We start from the raw sequence: 21,172 nt of genomic DNA on the forward strand, positions 1-21,172 counted from the left end.
TATTATTCTAGATTATAATATAATATTTAGAATTAACAAAAAAAAAGAGTTCTTATTTAATTTTATATTTATTTTATACCTCTATGATAAATACCGAGTGAGTTGTTATTAAACATAATACAGTTAAAAAACAAATTTTTTTTTTATTTTTTATTAAAATAGGTATATATATTTAATTGCCTTAAATTAATAGAGTATTACAATTATGCCAATACTAATATTATTAACATCATAGTAAGTAATAATAAATGCATGATCAAGTTCGATCATTCAAAAAAAAAAATTAGTAAAATTACAATAAAATAATATAATTAATGCAACTCCTTATAAAAATATATTTATAGGTACTTATGTGTTGTCTTGATTACCCAAATAAGTCTTCCGTCCACTACCTCCGCTTAAGAATCTATTTAAAATGTAAATGAGATAACACATAAGTACCTATTTATATAAATTAAGCCATAAAAAAATTTAAGGCCTAAAATATAATTTTCCAGAGTCAGTTTAGGTTGTTCAACCTAGATTTTAACTCTTTGAGCAATGGTTGAGTGTCTGTAATATTGTGAAGAGATGACACACCAGTAATTACGGAGTATATACTTTCTAACACTATTTTATAGTGTTCCTTTGTTTTGGTTGTATAATTTAACTAGAAAAATAATTACAATTAATAGATAATATGTAAATTAATTATTAATTATTGGTATTTACAGGCAATATATATGTACGATCCGTTAAATTTTCTGTTGAGGTTGAGGACTCTAATTTAATTATCTTAGCCGGTGGATGTTCACTATCACTATGATGATGATGATTATTATTATGGTTAATTTCTTGGGATATGCACTTCTTGTTTCGTCGAAAAACTGTGTTCTTTTGTAAATGAGTGTCCTTTTCTTCACGATCCATGTCTCTTTTAGGACAAGAACAAATTTTTACTGGAAGTACACGACGGCCAAGCACTTGTCCACTGTAGTGAAAGAAATTTTTTTAATCATTTTGAGATTTTCTATTATTTGTTATAATTTATAAAGATATTAAGTACATACTTGTAATCCTCTAATGTGAATATTACAATTATAGGACGACGTTGCATTCCACTAGTACAAGAAGTCTTGCATACAAATCTATAGGATAATCTGGTACTATCTGACCCATGTTCAGGTCTAGATAAAAGTGTAACTACACTTTTACGCCTACTAACTTGATCTATGTGATAGGTCGTACTTTCATTGTCACAACGTATAACATGTTCTAAATGTGTAAAACCTACAAAAATAAAAATCAACTAATTATAAATTGTTTAGTATACAGGTGATTCTTTTATTAAACAACACTCATTATTTAAAAAAGTATTGACTTTCAAATTTTTTTTTTTTTCAAAATTGTAGATTTACACTTTTCTTGAATTATTTTTTTTTTTTATATTTTTCACCCTTATATTTATAAGATAAAACACTATCAACTTTTGATTTTCAAATGGTAACCTATACTTAAAATTTCATAATGTAATAGCTATTTTTTTTATTAATTATAACGTTAAAATTTCGAATTTAGCGCAAGTAGTCTAAGAGTTATAGGTATTTAAAGTTTAGATTGGCAGAGTGGAGTAGTACGGGGTTACCCCGCAAAATGTTTGTCCACTACTCCGCTTGCCTAAACTTTAAATACTTATAACTCATAAACTACTTGTCCTAAATTCGATTTTTATGTATCAAAATTTTTAGAAAAATATTCTGCTTTGAAATATGAAATTAAAAAACTATGTTGCCATTCAAAAAAGTAAAAAACTTAAAAATGATAAGGATAAAAAATATTTAAAAATGTAATTTTTTAATAAAAGCGTTGGTTTTTTAACAACTTGAAACTATGTAAAAAAATATTTTGATAAAAGTTAATATTTTTTAAAATAATGAGTGCTGTTTGATAAAAGAATCACTGTATTATTAAGAATTCAAAAATAAAATAAAATTTACAGTGATTTATAAAGCAAACTCAAAACTATATTTTTCTTTACAAAGTATATTATTTTATTTTATTTTTAATTTTTGAATTATATCAAAACACACACCATATTTTCAAATTTCTGAAAATTTTTTGTATTACTTTAAAGAGTATCCTGTGGCAAATACAAATTTCTATTTTTTTTAAATAATAAGAGAATCTCTTTTTTTATTGAATATTATTCAGTGGAAGATTCTCTTGAAAATAAGGCGTATCTAAATCAAAATTCTAATGAAAAGCTTCTGAATTACCTATTAAAATGTTTATACTATGAATAATAATCCTTAAAAAAGGTCTTTTTTTTTAAATATAAGCTAAATATAAAATTAAATATAGTATTAATATATTTGGACTATTTTTACAAATTTTTTTCCAGCTTTTTGTTTTAAATCTAGCTCAATTTTTACAAATTATTTATATTAATAGAGCAGTAGTTATTACTAATAACATTTTTAAATTGTCTTAGCCTCCATTTGCTAACCCATAAACCAAAGATATATTATCATTTCTTAGAATTTTCTTAGAAAAAATAATTGCTTAAATTTTGATTTATATATGTCAACATTAAAAAAAAAAAATGTTCACTGAACAATTTAAAGTGAAAAGAAAGGTTCCTATTTAAAATATGTAATGTGTATAGTCAATAAATCATCACAAGTGGTATACAAATTTTAAGTATTCAAAATTATGGTCTTCAAGTGTTTAAAAATTCCATAAATAATTTGAATATATGCATAATATAAGCAATAAGTGGATGAGTATGTCGACAAAATCACTCTGTATAATATATATATATATATATATATATATATATATATATATATATATTATATACATATAGTAACTCAAGAGGAATAGAAAAAAAATGTTAGATAATAATAGATATATTTTTACGTATAACAAATGAAATTCACCATAAAGCAGGTTTTGAATATTCCATTATTGGACATTTAATTTGTTTTTGTATCATTTATTAATTTACTATAAAATAATTAAAGAAGAAATTGAGACTTTTCAATCACTTGACTATAAAACAACATAAATCTACTTGAAACTATTAATCATTGTATTTTGTATTATTTACCTTTGTTAAACTGATCTATAGGTGATAAATGTTGTAAACAACGATCAACAGGTTCTTTTAACCAATCTGCTGAACTATACATAGGCATAGCACGTATAAATAATAACATATTATTGGCAATCTTGTCAAAATCACATTTAAAATTTAACAGAAGCACTTTATTTATGTCAATAAAAAGTTTTTGCAGGGTAACTGAATACTAGAGGAGATAAAATTAGAATTGTTAATAATTAACATAAAATATTGATAATTGATAATTTGACTTATTAACATTATACAAACATTCCATTTTTGACGGTATGATTGGGAACTGGAATCCAACAACACTTCAAAATTAGCACTACCACCAAATTCATCCTGGCAGGGTATAATACCAGTTGGAGATGATTTTACAGAGCCAGCTGTACATGTTTCACGATTTTCTTGGTCATCTTCAGGCTAAAATATAAATAACATAGTATAAAACAATTTAAAATATATTTTAGATTTTTAAGAAATTAAATTGTACAAAGTGGTGTAAAAACTAAAAATGCTCTAACCTTCCACTTTGAGTGGTTTCTGCAAAAAATTAGTCCAGTTTGACAAAAGTAAAAAATATTAGAAAAAAAATAATTTTCATGAGAAATCAGACTATAACAAAATGGATTTTGTTTTATTGTTATAATTCAAAAATTAATAACAGTTATTTCATGTATTTAGTCATTCACATATTTTTGTTAAATATCTTATAAATTTCAAATTATTCTATTTTTTTATTTTTTTTTTTTATGGGTATGTTAAGTAAAATATATATAATATAATTTTCAGGCCTGTAGACAGACCAAATTTTAGGGAGGCATTATATATAAAAATAATATTAATTTCTAGTATATCTAATATTTTTAGGGAGGGCAATCTAACCTCATAAGATTATTTTACTAGAATCGATTATAGCATGCATTGATTTTTCATTGAATTCAAATCTAACATATCCAATATTGACCTGGTAAATGAAGAGATTCAACTTGACACAAACAATACAGTAGAGAAACTTTTCCATATTTTTAATTTTACCTACCCATTAAAAGTACACTTTAAAATTATTTTTACCTCGTAACGACGTAACATAATACATAATATACATTTTAGTAAATACTTTTGGATAAAATAGTCGAAGTTATATGTCCTTGATCAACATTACAAAAAGATTATTACAACATTATTAAGTTGTATACACAGATAATATTAATTTAAATAATAACTAATGGTTGTAGACATCTTAACTAAAATAAAAGTTACCGTTTGTGGAAGATTTAAATCCACAACCCTTCCATTTTCCATTGGCATTGAAAAATAGTACTCATTGAGATCATTCGGATTCATTAAAGCTCCATCAAACTGTTGTTGTAACAGTGGTATTAAGCTGTCATTACACCTAATAAAAATGAAATCACGTGTATTAAAATGTATACAAACCTTAATTATAACTTTTATAGGTTATTTATTTAATGGTTTCACATAAAATAAATTATATTTAAGATACAGTAGAAATCACTATAACGAGCATCACTTAGATCGAGATACTGCTTACAACGAGCAAAACGTTAGGTCCAGGCACAAGCTCATATAATTGTATGTTAAAATATACGTCTACAACGAGTATGGTTATTACGAGTTATTGGCTATAACGAGTAAAATAAAATAAACTTGACTAACGATCTTTCGGTTATTACGAACAGTTACCTGCAAGATAAGAACTTTTGGCTATTATTCAGGTAAAATTTATTATTTAGGTCTAACACTAGAAAGATTTTGTTACACAAAATATGAAGGTACAGATGCTGAAAGAAAAGCTTTGTCTTTATCAGAAACATTGATCAACAGTAAATACATGAAGCAAAGTTCGATCAAAGATTATTTTAAGAAATTAAATTCAAGTGTTTTATTATTATGTTTAAGTAATGTTTATAGATAAATAAATAAATAAATCTCCAATTATAATAATTAATAATAAATGTATGTATAAATAATGTATGTGCATACATGTATAAATTCAGTATTAATTTCGATTATAAGTCAAATAAAAAAAGTCGTCGGTTTTATTTTTGTATTTCCCGTTATTAATCGGTTACAATGAATGCTCGTTCTAACCGCATATAACAAGTTATCGGTTATAACGAGAAAAACTACCTGGCCCTTGGAACTCGTTATAACCGATTTCTACTGTATTTTCATGATGAGAAATTAATCATTGAATAATTTGCAAATAATAAATAATATGTAACATAAGTTGATATAAAAATGGAAACATATAAATAGTATTATCTTTTTTAAAATTACTGTTTGAGCTTATAAAATAAAAAAATTATATACGACACAAAATTCACCTTAAATCAGGAAAGCAAATAACAAGCAAAGCGTGCAAAGTGCATAACATTCAAAAACTATGCTTATACTTACGTATTGAAATTAAATATTTCTTCATTAGAATTCGGCATTTCTGACAGGCCAAGAAATTTTGTATCATCCATCTAGTACAAAAAAATATGTCTACAAAAATTGCTAACCAACTTAATTTTTCAATATTCAAAGAATAATAGACAAAATAGGTAATTAAAAATATAATTAATAAAAAATTAATATACCGTGTGTTCACCAATTTAGGGAACATTGAATTTCTTGGCTGGATTATGTTGGAATAAATTGAATTTTTTTCACAAGCTAGTCGTGTATAAATATACACTTTCAGTGAAATTTCCAATTTTTAACCCTCTCGGATGGGGTAACCATGGCTCTAAAATCAAAATTGACTGAATGAGAGCCATTCAAATTTTAATAAATAATACAATTTTACAAATCATTATAAAATGCATAAAACCATTTATAATTAATTATTATTGGTTACTTTTTGAATATTTTTACGTATACAGTTGTAATATATTTTAACTAAATAATTTTATATCCATATTATGTTGATCTTATTTATAGCACGCATAAAAAAAAAAATAGGTAAAAATATTCAAAAATTAACCAATAATAAATAATTATAAATGGTATTATGCATTTTATGAATTGTAAAAATGTATAATTTATTAAAATTTGAATGACTTTCATTCAGTAAATTTTGGTTTTAGAGCCATGGTTAATTGGTAAAAATGACTTAAAAAAATTCAGTCTATCTGAATTTGGTATCAAAAATACAGGTTGCTATTAAAAAAAAATAAGTTGCATTGCGCATGCACGTACTGAGAGGGTTAAAAATTGGAAATTTCACGGCAAAAGTGTATTACACCACTAGCTTGTGAAAAAAATTCAATTTATTCCAACATAATCCGGCCGAGAAATTCAATGTTCCCTAAATTGGTGAACACACGGAATAAGTTAAATAATAAAAATTAGTATATAAATTAATATATAATTAGGGTTTGCTCATGAATACACTTACAAATGAACAGGATAAAAAAATACAAAAATTATATATTAAAACTAACAAAACATATAGGTAGTAAACTAGTGAATAATTTATTACTAAACTAAATCCTAATACATTAAATTAGTATTATCTTTTATTAAAAAATTAATTAATTAATAACTTAAACTTGACCATGTAATAACTAGAGGGAAATAGATTGTTTAATGGATAATTCAAGCAATAATATTAATGACAATAAGTATTGCCCTGATGTTGAAAACTCTATAAAAATGCTTTTGACTTGGTTTATCGTTTATTTCTTTCTATTAAAATTTAAATGTGATTCAAAAAACACTGACAAAACAAAAATCAAAAATACACACAATACACATAGATACTAAATTAGGTAATAAAATAACAAATGCAACTAAAACGGTTGCCATCATAACTGAATATTGCAGTTTATAGCATGATGTAAAAAGATAATAAATTTTAAAAGTATCAAATTTTAAATTTACAACAACCATTATAAGAATATTACCTCTAGTCGGTTGGTCTTTTGTTATGATATCTGTCATTATTGATTTATTACATAAATAAAAAATAATAAAGTAGTTCTTTTTCCAAGCTTCCTAATGAGATATTCTTATTTCAATAGAACTAAATAAGAAGCCATTCAGATAACTTATAAATTATTATTATTGTGAAACCTATAATAATACCTACATTAAAAAACATTAAGCAGAAAACTAGCAACTACTTTTATTATAGTTATTACAGATATATAAGTCAATATCTAATTATTAAATTGTATGTACTTTTTCCAGAGTACTGTCTGAAAATAAATTTTTATGGTGGTAGGAAAGGCCAAATTTTTTTTTGACACACAACATACTTATATTCATAACTTTCAAACGTAAGTCAAAACCATTTCTTAAATAATATCAGAGAAATCTGCACTACTGCATGTATCAGAGTGAAAAAACAAATACTGTAATGATATCTTCAATAAACAATGTTGCTATAATTTTTATCTGCATAGAAATAAATAAATAACTATTTACTAATCAACAATAAAATCATAATATTTTTAAGTTTATTGCATATACATTTTAATTATCTATTTTATAATTTATTTAAAGATTTTAATAATTGGTAGAGGAATTACAATAAAAGTTAACTAGATTAGATTATCTTTAGACTAATCTTTGTTACCTAAAGAAATAAATCAACAATTAACTACTAGAGTAGATACCTAATTACAAATATAAATAGTTAAAGGTGGAATATATTTTCAAAAAAAGATATAGTACCTATATGAACATTATAAACCAGAAGTATTCAAACCATGTGTAGTAACTCTAACTGTTAGAAACTAACACGCATCATGAGTATTTTTTGGATAGGTACTGTGGTACAGAATAGAAAACAAATTAATTTTAACGGTGATTAATATATCAATTTATTCAAAATGTATAAAATTTAATACGATATTTCTATGTATAACATAAATAATACTCGTATGGCACTATTGTCTGGATATACTAACCTAACCTACACCGGGGGCCTGTTTGGCAGAATTTCTAATGGGGCACCTGTAGGTTTCTGCCATGCCCCGGAGTGGAGATGGCGGCACTTGTTCTCTAGACACTGTGACTTGCCAGGAGAAAAATGCCGCCCGATGGTCGAGGATCGAACTCGGTCCGCCTAATCCACAGCCGATGCGTTAGACCGCTCGGCCACCTTGTCCCCCATGTATAACATAATATAGTTACTATTAAATTTGTTGTCTGATATAATATATAAATGATGTAATATTATATACCTTATCTATTATAAATAATTAAATACTAAAACATTATCTTTCTGTTTCCTTAATAATTCAAGAGTAATATGTATTACATGCATGTATTTGCTTCAAATTGGACCTATTATTATGTTGACATTGTGCACTCACGTAACAGTTAAAAAATCATGTAGATATAAGCATGTAAAAAAATTATGTCAGTGAGCAGAGTAGCAGACTTTCCCGGATGGTACTGTATTCAATATTATGTCATTGTCATACATTAGATCCTTAATTTTATAGGATTATTATTTCAACTAATAAATAACAGCGACCCAAACGCTTAACAATAACAATCGTAACAATTATACAAGATTTTTATATCATAACATCTTAGGTGTAAACGTAAAATATGCAATACAAGTATATTATTAGTAATTATTTAATTCAATTACTATTTTATTCCTATATTATTAATCTAACTATCCATCAGACGCAATAAATAAAACTACCTAATAACTAATAAGTAATAGTAGTACATCTTAAAAAAAAAAATAAAAAAAGTATATTAGGTGCTCTAGAATAATAATATAAAGTTAAGAGGACATCTCTCCCACATGTGTTCTTTCAGTATTACTTAGGTATACATAAAATAGCAAAATTATGTTCAACAGTTCTTGTTTAGCTTCTTTGTTTTAATATAATTAGTGTATACTAGCCTGATCAAATTTAAAGATAATAGCACTTTCTGTGGTTAGTAGTGTTTTATTCTTTCAATTTCTTAACTTTGGGCATACCTAATTATAGTCCATCATTAAATGAAACAAATAATTAAACAATTTAAAATAGTATAATTGGACTGACAATTTCAAATAAAGAAAATAATTATTTTAAGATACTATATACACTATAGGTACATTTATATAATTAAAATTATTTTATTCAATGAACTATTATATTTTACATTCATATTCATATTAAAATTATTTGTTTGGTACTATGTACTAAACTTGCCAATTCATCAAACATGAGACACATCTTTATACAAATTACTAATAGTGCTAGGTAGTTGACAAAACTAAAAATGTGCTGTATAGCTAAGAACTAATAGTGTATTTTTTTTAATAGTTAAAAAAGTTTATCAAAAGTGTAATAGAGGAAACACAATTGCGTAAATAAAAATAAAGACATTAGATAATATGTTATACTGCATAGAGAAAATGAAAACAAGCATAATTTCCTTACCATTAAATCTGTGAATGTATGTATTCAGGTTGAAATTTGAACAGAGCACCTTCAGTATAATACTATATGAAATATGAAGTCGAAACGACTTATACAATTAACTCAATGGTTCATTTCACTAAGACAAACTTATCACAGATACCAGCACTCAACCGAAAATCGCACCTGCAACCTGTTGGTTGGATTTGAATATTTGAATGATAGCGTACACAACACAATGCCACAATGTACACTGACTGACCAACTACACCGGCACACCGCAGTCTGCAGTGGCCAGACGCCAGTGCACTGTGACTGTGCAATCTGTGCATAGTGCCATAGTGGCACCTTGAGGATTGAAACATGGATGAACATATTGTGTAGAATAACAATAAATAATAATGATAATATTTATTATTTATTATTTTTTGTAGGTGTATAACCTGATAAAATATACCGCAAAGTAACCAACTGATATTGATTTCTTATACCAACTGATACCAAATTGTTTATACAAATTGAAAACATAATATTAAAATTTGAAGGTTATGTCCAATATATCAGAAATTTAGAATTGTTCGTTTATAAACGTTATTGAGTTATTCGATGTTTGGATGTCTTGATGATAATTTTGTTATTTGATAGTTATCTCTAATAAAGTATTAAATTAGTAATTATTAATTTAATTAATATAATAAAAAAGAATTGAATAAGAAATCCTGTAGACTTTTACTGTATAAATTGCGTTTTTAAATTCATAAAATGGATTCTGATCTTTACGATGAGTTTGGTAATTACATTGGACCGGAATTGGAATCTGACGAAGAAGAAGAAGAACAGCCACCGTCTCCTGAGCCAGAACCTCAGGACATTGATGTATGTAAATATATTTAATACTTACTTATGAGTTATAACTAATGTAATATTGTTTTTGTAGATGATTGAGGAGAGTGAAGACGGACCAGAAGAACCGGGTATGAGCGTTGTTTTACATGAAGATAAACGGTATTATCCAAGTGCTGTTGAAGTATATGGGCCTGATGTAGAGACATTAGTGCAAGAAGAAGATGAACTACCATTAACAGTGCCATTGGTTGCTCCTGTTAAACAACATAATTTCCAAATCAAAGAACAGCATTTACCAAACACAACATATAATATGGAGTAATTTTTGTTTGTATTTGTATCATATATAAATCAATTTAATTACATGCTATTTTGTAATTAGGTACTTGGCTGATTTAATGGACGTTGCAGGATTAGTGCGTAATGTTGCATTGGTTGGACATCTTCACCATGGCAAAACTAGTTTAGTAGATTGCTTAGTCCGTCAAACCCACCCAGACTTAGGACAGTTGAACTTAGATTCAGCAGATGCTGATTTAATGCGTTATACAGATACTTTAATGACTGAACGTCAAAGAGGTGTTAGCATTAAAGCCACTCCTGTGACATTAGTTTTACCTGATGTTAATTCTAAATCATATTTAATGAACATTTTTGATACACCTGGTAATATTGCTTTTAAATTTAAACATTAAATTTATTTATAAATCTAATGTTGGTGTTCACTAGGTCATGTTAACTTTTCTGATGAAGTAACTGCTGCCCTTAGAATTTGTGATGGGGCTGTAATATTTGTTGATGCTGCTGAAGGTGTAATGCTAAATACAGAACGTCTAATTAAACATGCTATACAAGTTTGTACAGAAATATGTGTTAATAACAATGTAAAAAATATGATCTTTTTTTTAAAAATATTTTAGGAAAAATTGGCAATTACTATTTGTGTAAATAAAATTGACAGACTTATGTTAGAGCTTAAACTTCCTCCTCAAGATGCATACTATAAAATCAAGCATATAATCGATGAAGTAAATTCTCTTTTAAGGTATAAACCAATATCAAGCTACTATCTACCTGATCTATAATTTACTCCATTCCACGGGAGAAAGAACTATATTTTGTGTCTATTACTGCATATCTCCTTCTACTTGTGCTTTTTCAGTTATGATCATAAAATATTTGACTGGTAATTTGCAACGTGTACGTTGTAGCTTGCCGCAAATAGAACAAATTTGTTCTCAGTGATATTGCTGACATCAGTTAGAAACATTAAATAAGGATTTTCTTTCGTGGAACAAACTGTAATATTATACAGGCTTTTATTGAATCATATTTTTTTTTAAACTCATGTACTCATACTATTTATTTATTTTACAGTTTACATTCACACAATGATCCATCTCGTATTGTTTCACCAATTATAGGAAATGTTTGTTTTGCATCAGCCCAATATGCTGTTTGTTTCACACTAAAGTCTTTTGCTAAACTTTATGCCAATCATTATCCTAATGTTAATGTTGACAGTTTTTCTAAAGTATTATGGGGCGATGTTTACTTTAATCCCAAAACCAGAAAATTCTCCAAAAAATCTCCACATAACAGCATTCAAAGAAGTTTTGTTGAGTTCATTTTAGAACCATTATATAAACTATTTGCTCAAGTAATTGGTGATGTAGACACTACTCTCCCTGATGTTTTGGATGAACTTGGAATTAAACTAACAAAACGTGAAATGAATATTAATATACGACCACTATTACGCCTTGTTTGTGGACGCTTCTTAAATGATCTCAGTGGTTTTGTGGATATGTGTGTTAATCATATACCTTCACCTGCAGAAAATGCTAAAAACAAAATAGATACAATTTATACAGGGCCTCAAGATACTGAACTAGCTAAGGATATGCTTGATTGTAACCCAGATGTAAGTTTTTGTTAAGGTATACTGTTATATTATGTTGTACATTTCATTATATATTTTTAGGGTCGTTTGATGGTGCACAGTACTAAAATGTATCCTACTGATGATTGTACTTTCTTCCAAGTATTAGCTCGAGTAATGAGCGGGACATTGCATGCTGGACAAGAAGTAAAAGTATTAGGTGAAAACTATTCATTGGTTGATGAAGAAGATTCTAGAGTAATGACAATTGGACGGTTGTGGGTACATGAAGCTAGGTATAAAGTTGAAGTGAATAGAGTACCAGCTGGTAATTGGGTGTTAATTGAAGGTATTGATCAACCAATTGTTAAAACTGCAACGATAACCGACTTAATAACAACTGATGATTTATACATATTCAGGCCATTAAAATTCAACACTCAATCTGTTATAAAAATTGCAGGTAAAACAAAAACTTAAATTAATATTTTGTAAGTATTATAAATAAATAAAAAAAACATTATAGTTGAACCTGTAAATCCTTCTGAATTACCCAAGATGTTGGATGGTTTGAGAAAGGTCAATAAGTCTTATCCTCTTCTTATTACTCGTGTTGAAGAATCTGGTGAACACGTGATACTTGGAACTGGTGAATTATACTTGGATTGTGTAATGCACGATCTAAGAAAAATGTATTCAGAAATTGGTAAGTATAACTGGCATTATTGAATACCTAAGTAGTTAGTACTATTTTTTTTTTTTTTGTCATTGAAGATATAAAAGTGGCAGATCCAGTTGTTGCTTTTTGTGAAACTGTTGTTGATACATCATCATTAAAATGTTTTGCTGAAACTCCAAACAAACGTAATAAGATAACGATGATTGCAGAACCATTAGAAAAAGGTCTTGCTGAAGATATTGAAAACCAAGTGGTGGACATTTCATGGGACAAGTAAATCTTAACAATTTAATAGTAGAATGAAAACTTGTTTTCAAAAATAATTTTATACATTATTTAATATTAAATATTTTACTATTTAAAGGAAAAAAATTGGTGAATTTTTTCAATCTAAATATGATTGGGATTTACTTGCAGCTCGTTCTATATGGGCATTTGGTCCAGATACTACTGGCCCTAATATTCTTGTTGATGATACTCTGCCATCTGAAGTGGACAAAAATATACTTAGGTCTATTAGGGATTCTATCGTTCAAGTAAGTTATTTACCCTTTAAAAAAATAAATAATTTTTTCCTTTTAGTACTTAATTTGTTAATTTGTTAAATATTTAAATATTGTTAGTTCTAGTAAATGGAGAAATCATTGTGACTGTGGTAGCTTTAACTTTTTTTCACTGCTCTCAAAATAGAAATTCATAAGTAGTTGAGTCAAATAATGGTAAAATAACCTTCAAATAATTTCAAATTAACTTTAAACTTATCGTAGAACACCAATCTAATAATATTTTTGTGAATCACATATTTAGATATATTTCTTACCCATTGTTTTCAGATTTTTTAGCCAAGTTTTTTTATGAAACAATTAAACATAACTTGTATTCCTTAAAATTGCCATACAGTTGTCACTTTTGTTCCAATGAGGTTCTCATAAAATTCAAGACATAAGGATTTGATATAAAAGATTAAAAAAATTAACTGATGATTTCTATTTCTGGATTAAAGATATTCATATTTTACTAGAACTGTTTAAAAATTAATATAATTTGGTTGGCTTTTTAGGGTTTTCAATGGGGTACTAGAGAGGGACCATTATGTGAAGAACCAATTCGTAATGTTAAATTTAAAATACTAGATGCAGTCATTGCTCCTGAACCATTACATAGAGGAGGAGGTTAGTACTATTATTTGAACTATATTATGTAGCCATTGATTTTATAATGTACTGATAAGCCACCATCACATAGAAGTATTTGGCGACTGAAATTATGCGGTCAGTTGCTTGGTTTGCTGTATCCATTACAAAACTCCTATGCTAAGACTTATCTGCATATAATTAATTCAATTTTTCAATCTAATATCTTATAGTATTCTTAAAAAATGTTAAATTATAGGTCAAATTATTCCTACTGCTCGTAGAGTAGCTTATTCAGCATTTCTTATGGCAACACCTCGTTTGATGGAACCATATTTGTATGTTGAAGTCCAAGCTCCGGCAGATTGTGTTTCTGCCGTTTATACTGTATTGGCTAAAAGAAGAGGGCATGTAACTCAAGATGCTCCTGTTCCAGGATCACCACTTTATACCATCAAAGCTTTTATTCCTGCTATTGATTCATTTGGTTTTGAAACTGATTTACGTACTCATACTCAAGGACAAGCATTTTGTTTGTCTGTATTCCATCATTGGCAGGTTAGTGAATTGTATTTTAAATTATTAACTTCAATAATATGTAAAAATACTCAACTCCTAACTTCCTTCATAATAAGTTATAGTCATGAACTATGTACTATTATTTCATATAATTTAAGTTTTAATGAGAAAGTAATTATGAAATAAAAATGTTTCTATGTGCAGATATTATAACTTTTAAGACATATTATCAATTTAATGGTTAATTAAAAATGTCACAAAATCTAAAATTAGAAGATATAAAAGGTTGATCCCGTGCTCTTTGTAACTGTTAAAAATCCTAACTCATATGTCACAAACTGTGTGTTAAATTGGTTACCTGTGATTACCCTAGCTGTATATTTTTATACCTACATATAGATAGATAACAGTTAAAATATACTAAGTAAAGTAATAATCTTACAACAATATTTAATTAGTATATATATATAAATCCTTTCTTAGGGATTTTTTGCATCATTAATTGAACTTACTGACCAAATTTCATACTCATAGCTTCAATGGTTCCAGCTTGGTGATTTTTTTCATTTTTACCCCTTTTAACCACTGTGAATAAGATAATTTCCCTATTAATAAAAGAATTTTCAAAATCGGTTATTAGATCCAGAGATTACCACCTACGACTTCACAGTAACTCTCTGTTCTAGTCTGTACAATAATATAGTATAGGTTTAGAATATTTGTTAGTGAAAAGATTGCGCAACTAATACAAATACAATCCCTTCTCTCCCTCATTTTATATAAATAAGTTTAAGGATTTTTATACTAATGAAGTAAATATGCTAATAATTATATGTTATCATCATTGGCGCACATACGGGGGTGCCAGGGGGTGCTTAGCACCCCTAAGTCTTAAATTAGCACCCCCAAACACTTGTTCATTTAATAATATTATAATAGTTGTTATAATAATCGGTTATAGGATATATTGAAAATCAGATTCATTAATTTAAGAATTTTAATGTAGTAATTTTTTGAAATAGTAAGTGTAACCGTATAGGTGGTGTGTGGAGAGCAAAGTCTCCCACTAGTCACTTTGAGGTAAAAGATTTTAGCACTCTCGAGTTTAAGACTGAATGTGCGCCTATGGTTATCATTATTATATTCTATTCTAAACTTACAATTATAAAAATGACACATTGATTTTAAATAAAGTCTATTTCGTTCTTAAAATAAAGCATTTATATATATACAGTGTGATCACGATAAGTGGAAACACTCAATAACTATGTGTAGGCTTCATATATTTCAATTTTGCTTTTTCGGCTAACTAATAAACATTATTATATACATTTTAAAATAATTAGACAATTTTTTTGATAGTTAATTTTGCGTATGCGCACAACAAACTTTTCTTTTAAATAGCATGATCCATTTTTGACCACAAATTATTTTTTTTGGTATTTTTTAATGAATTTAAGTGGTTGAATTTCTTTTCTAAGTCAAAAAATGACCGAGTTATAGCAATTTCATTTTATGCTATTTGCATGGGTAAACAGATTATAAAATACGTAGTTGGTAATAAAATAAAAAAAACTTGTATGGCACTATTGTCCTGGTGTACTATAACCTAACCTACACCGGAGGCCTGTTTGGCAGAATTTCTAATGGGGCACCCGTAGGTTTCTGCCATGCCCTGGAGTGAGGGATGACGTCACTTGTTCTCCAGACACCGTGACTTGCCTGTAGAAAAATGCCGCCCGATGGTCGAGGATCGAACCTGGTCTGGCTGAGCCACAGCCGATGCGTTAGGCCGCTCGGCCACCTCGTCTCCCAGTTGGTAATAATAATCTGTTATACCCGTGCGAATAACATAAAATCAAATTGCTATAACTCGGTCATTTTTTGACTTATAAAAGAAATTCAACCACTAAAATTCATTAAAAAATATCAAAAAAATAATTTGTGGTAAAAAATGGATCATGTTATTTAAAAAAAATTTGTTGTGCGCATGCGCAAAATTAACTGTCAAAAAAATAGTCTAATTATTTGACAATGGGTATAATAATGTTTATTAGTTACCCAAAAAAGCAGAATTGAAATGTATGAAGCCTACACATAGTTATTGAGTGTTTCCACTTATTGTGATCACACTGTGTATATACATATGCATAATTTCTATTTTCATTAGAATAATGAAAAATTACTGACAAAAACTAAAAACAATGCATTTTAGTTTATAAAATAATTCTGCATTTTTAGTTTAAAAGGTTACTGAAGTAAATTAACAGCCCAACAATTGATCTATATATTTTATCTGGCATTGTTAATATCTATTTAACTGCAAAATTATTTATAATCTGCAATTTACATTTTATAATAATCATTCAAAACTACTAACAAGTCAAATAATAACTTATTAGTTATAAATACTCATTATTTAATTCAATTTTAGATTGTTCCCGGTGATCCACTTGATAAAAGTATAGTTATTAAACCTTTGGAACCTCAACCTGCAACACATCTTGCTCGAGAATTTATGGTAAAAACACGGAGAAGAAAAGGCCTAAGTGAAGATGTTTCCATAAATAAATTCTTTGACGATCCTATGTTATTAGAATTGGCCAGACAAGATGTATCTCTTAATTACCCTATGTAATAAGTTCTAATTAAGATAATATTATACTTTTAACTGTTTATATTAATAAATGTAAAATAAAAATAAATAAAGCATTATTTTTATTGAATTTATGCTAAGAACAAGAAGTTGTTTAACTTTTTAGATGTAATAATTTAGAAATAAATAAAAAAATTTATCAAATTTATATTTTTAGTAATTATTATTATTATTATACCAAACATACACACACAATTTCTATTAGCCACAACCATAAAGTGGTACAATTATGAGACAAGAGTAAGTACATGATAATTAGAGAATAACAAAGAGAAAAAACACATGAACGCAGGAATCACACACTGGTGACACTGTCTGATATTGATTCATTTAACATTTTGATATATAATGAGTAATATTACATTAGAAAATGAGTTGTTTTTGCAAATAGGTAGTAAGGAGAAGTATGGAAATAATTAATAATATCTGAAAGAAATTATTTGGATAATAATAGTTTGAAATTAGAATTGACATTTAATTGTATTGGAGTTTGTTACAATAGATGTATAAGATAAGATCGAAAGCATGGGCGATGAGACCAGGTTTAGAAGAGGCATGGTGAGTTTTACCTTATAGTTTTAGAGGGATTTCTTTTACGACATTTGGTAGAATATTTGAAGGTTGAACAGTCTTAGAAATTAATTGGCTGATTGAGCACCTTGTGTAATTTAAATACACATGCATTTAAAAAATAAATTTATTTTCGTTATAAATTTCAGTTTGAGATAACCTATTTAGTATTTTCTAAATTATACTTGTGATTGAGTTGGTATAATTTGGATACATGGAATATTAAAAATAAAACTAAAATTTACAAAAGGGTATTATCATTTTTAAAAGGAGCACGCGTTGAATCGTTTGCAAACTGTGGTACTATAAACTTCATAATAATATAATAATAATTGGAATCATTTCCATATGTTAGAAACAGTACTTATAACATAGTTATTAAACATAATGTAGATAAGCTGATTTATTAGGTTTAGTATGATATAGGTAACCTGGATGAAATTAAACATTTAAACAAAAACTAAATAGACCATTTAAAACAAAACTTAACTTAAATATTAAACAAAGTATCATACATTTCAATTGCATTACAATGAAAGTTAGTTTAAATTAAACGTAAATATAATGTATCCTACGTATTCTGTTGGAATTCAGCAGTTTAAATTATGCTACCTATTGAACTAATAGCAAGAGATATTCTTAAGCTTTGAATATTCAAAACACAAACAGTCAGATAGGTCCAACAATGTCCGACAAATCATGCTTGACATTTTTTATAGGGGTGAAACTTTGATGACATAAAGTTGTGCTGCTGTAGTATATTTGGCAGCACAAAAGTGTCGAAAGCTCTACCTGCGAAAATAATGTCCAACAAATTCTGAGATTGATCCAACAATGTCCAACAAGTTGCCAACAAATTTTTTGGATGTGTTTCATGAGTGTCTGTCATAGTTGTGCTGCTAACTTTATAAGGGTGCACAATTTACCAGATATTTAATGACAACTGAGGAGAATTTGAATTTGAATCTTTTTTATTATCTACTCGTTTAAAACCTATCTTATAAAACAATATTACTTAATAAAATGACTTAATCCATTTCATAAAATAATTTGTTAATATATTTTTTTTTTAATTTTTTTGGTACTAAAAATTTTTTTATTGCAATTTTGGGTTTTATCACAGCTATAATGCAATCAATTTTATAACATTTTTAGTGCAACAACATCCGAGCCCTTGTAATTACTAATTACTTGTGTGCTTGTGCTCTTGCAGCTGTGGCACTGGAGAGATCTGCTCGTGGTTTAGTCTGGTTTTTCAACTTTCATAACTGTGTTCAGTAATAATGAAAAATTAAGGATTTCTTTTTGTTTTTATTTGGTACCCGGTTCATTATCTATTAACACGTACGTAACACAAAATTCACGCTCAGTGGATTAGATCTATTTTCATTGGTATTAACGTTATAGTGAATCGACCTATTCAGAAAGTTGATGTTAAGAATATTATCTGTGCTTGTATGTGGGTTTGCTTTACGTAACTTCAATTGTTTAATAATTTTAGCGTATATAACTCCACTATATAAAATTCACATCATATTATGTTGATTTTATCATTTTATAAACTTGATGAAATTTTCAAAATATTTCTACACATTTTGAGCTATTTACAGACATTTTCCATTTTTTTTCTCCCATAAATGTCAATAAAATGTATTCGCTGGGCTAAAAAACTTTTAAAAAAGAATCCTGATATATTCATACAAATGAAAATACATTAGAAATACATAGACACGATTTTTTTAAAAGCTTTAAAAGTTCAAATTTCGGCAACATTTATCAAATTAAAATTTATAAATTGCTTTGTAGTTAAAAATATAACAAATCTAAAGATTGCAAATTTTTAAGCAAGGTAAGTAAGTAGCTATACCATTGTAATAAAAAAAATACATAAACCATTATTTTTTGTATTGTTTATTTAATTCAAATTTGCATGAAATTACATATTACAATATTAAATAACCAAGAATATCGATTTTAGTTATTTTGTTTTAATTTAAATACACTATTCGTGGGTACTCAAAACTTTTAAAGTATATTAATATATTAACATATAAAAATATATAAATGCAATAATAAGAAAATAATATTCAACCTTATCGTATTATCAATTTAGTTAAAATTTGAACTTTTAATGCTTATAAAAAAAATCGTGTTTATGTATTTTTAATATTTTTCAACTGCTATTGCTTCAATGTGTTAGAAGCCTTGTATTAAAATTTTAAGCTTTTCTACCCAACAAATACATTTTTATCGATATTAATTTAACAAAAACTAATAATGATCGAAATTTGCATATGCCTATTATGAATAGTTCAATTTAAGTCGAACATTTTTGATCGAAAAATGGCATGTTGGATAGAATATATTCATATAAACATTTGATGAAAATTTCATGTATCTATGGTCATTTGTTTTAAAGTTACATCAAAAACCAAAATTTATTTTGTCAAAAATTGATTGTGCGTAAAATATCCCGTAAGGATATTAGGAATATAAGTTTGTCAATCTTTATCACAAAAAAAATGTCCACTGGAAATTCAAATTAAATTTTTATGAACATTTGAAACTTAAATTTTTACAACATTGGATTTCGGTGTAACTCTACAACAAATGACCGCAGATACTTGAAATTTTCACTAAATGTTTGTATAAGCTTTTTCTATATTTGATAAAATTTTCAATACTAGAAATATTTCAAATATTTAGATCTGTTTTGAGCTGTTTACTGACATTTTAATTTTTCAACTTTTTTTTGTTTTTTTTTCTGTAAATATCGATAAAAATTTATTTGTTGGGTAGAAAGCCTTGAAAATTTAATACAAGGCTTCTAACACATTTTAACAATAGCAGTTGAAAAATATTAAAAATACATAGTCACGATTTTTTTTAAAGCATTAAAAGTTAAAATTTTGACTTAATACTTAAAAATTACGGCAATGTTCAAAGTGTCTTAGATAGAAATTCATAAAAGTTTTTCTTTTTAGATCTAAGATTTGAAAATTAAATACAAGGTTCCTAACATATTTTTACAATAGCAGGTGAAAAATAAAAGAAATATATAGTCACAATGTTTCTTTATAAGCATTCAAAGTTTGAATTTTGACGTAAAAATCAGGAAAATTCATAAATTGTTTTATGCTAGAAATTCATAAAAAAATTTTCTTTTTAAATCTAAAATTTGAAAAATTTTAATCATCTATAATACATCCAAGACAGATAAACAGTTTCCGCTCAGAATCGTTTTACGTATACAATGATATAATATCATTGAATTCAAATTTAATTCCATCCATTACAGTAACCCACTTGTAACCTACTGTACAGCAGAGCGATATCCACTTTCCCGCTCTTTTTTTAATAGTTAAAATAAATTATTTAAAATCTAGTTAACATTTTTT

The 21,172-nt window shown here is 26.9% G+C and overlaps 2 protein-coding genes across 4 annotated transcripts; one reads left to right on the forward strand and one right to left on the reverse strand.

The window, feature by feature from the left end:
• Positions 1 to 123: 123 nt before the first annotated feature.
• On the reverse strand, positions 124 to 9,837 carry LOC107166336 (cellular tumor antigen p53-like). Of its 3 annotated transcripts, XM_015514943.2 has the most exons (8): positions 9,511 to 9,837; positions 5,528 to 5,598; positions 4,367 to 4,502; positions 3,371 to 3,526; positions 3,089 to 3,287; positions 1,050 to 1,269; positions 712 to 970; positions 124 to 649 (listed from the first exon to the last, which is right to left on the reverse strand). In XM_015514943.2, exons 1-8 carry the CDS (start codon positions 9,511 to 9,513, stop codon positions 500 to 502), a joined length of 1,194 nt encoding a protein of 397 aa, XP_015370429.1. In that variant the 5' UTR covers positions 9,514 to 9,837; the 3' UTR covers positions 124 to 499. The 3 variants fall into 3 exon arrangements, with proteins under 3 accessions (XP_015370429.1, XP_015370430.1, XP_089078036.1); XM_015514944.2 differs by lacking the exon at positions 5,528 to 5,598; XM_089221910.1 differs by lacking the exons at positions 5,528 to 5,598; positions 9,511 to 9,837 and adding an exon at positions 4,659 to 4,807.
• Positions 9,838 to 10,083: 246 nt separating this feature from the next.
• LOC107166343 (116 kDa U5 small nuclear ribonucleoprotein component) lies at positions 10,084 to 17,352 on the forward strand. The gene is made up of 13 exons (XM_015514962.2): positions 10,084 to 10,365; positions 10,427 to 10,653; positions 10,718 to 11,001; positions 11,065 to 11,189; positions 11,256 to 11,380; positions 11,713 to 12,259; positions 12,320 to 12,680; positions 12,744 to 12,923; positions 12,992 to 13,169; positions 13,261 to 13,432; positions 13,957 to 14,068; positions 14,289 to 14,587; positions 16,983 to 17,352. Exons 1-13 carry the CDS (start codon positions 10,252 to 10,254, stop codon positions 17,184 to 17,186), a joined length of 2,928 nt encoding a protein of 975 aa, XP_015370448.1. The 5' UTR covers positions 10,084 to 10,251; the 3' UTR covers positions 17,187 to 17,352.
• Positions 17,353 to 21,172: the final 3,820 nt, after the last annotated feature.

Source organism: Diuraphis noxia, unplaced genomic scaffold, assembly GCF_037042655.1.
Source record: "Diuraphis noxia isolate RWA-SAM2 unplaced genomic scaffold, SU_Dnox_SAM2 contig0003, whole genome shotgun sequence".
NCBI classification, from domain to species: Eukaryota; Metazoa; Arthropoda; class Insecta; order Hemiptera; family Aphididae; genus Diuraphis; species Diuraphis noxia.

Excerpts from the sequence above, each read along its gene's own strand:
- LOC107166336 (XM_015514943.2), bottom strand. Across the intron at positions 4,503-5,527 it reads GAAATATTTAATTTCAATAC|GTGTAATGACAGCTTAATAC; the intron begins GTAAGTATAAGC and ends CATTTTTATTAG. Across the intron at positions 971-1,049 it reads TTCACATTAGAGGATTACAA|TGGACAAGTGCTTGGCCGTC; the intron begins GTATGTACTTAA and ends CTTTCACTACAG.
- LOC107166343 (XM_015514962.2), top strand. The coding sequence starts at position 10,252 with ATGGATTCTGATCTTTACGATGAGTTTGGTAATTACATTGGACCGGAA. Across the intron at positions 10,366-10,426 it reads CAGAACCTCAGGACATTGAT|ATGATTGAGGAGAGTGAAGA; the intron begins GTATGTAAATAT and ends TTGTTTTTGTAG. Across the intron at positions 14,069-14,288 it reads ACCATTACATAGAGGAGGAG|GTCAAATTATTCCTACTGCT; the intron begins GTTAGTACTATT and ends GTTAAATTATAG.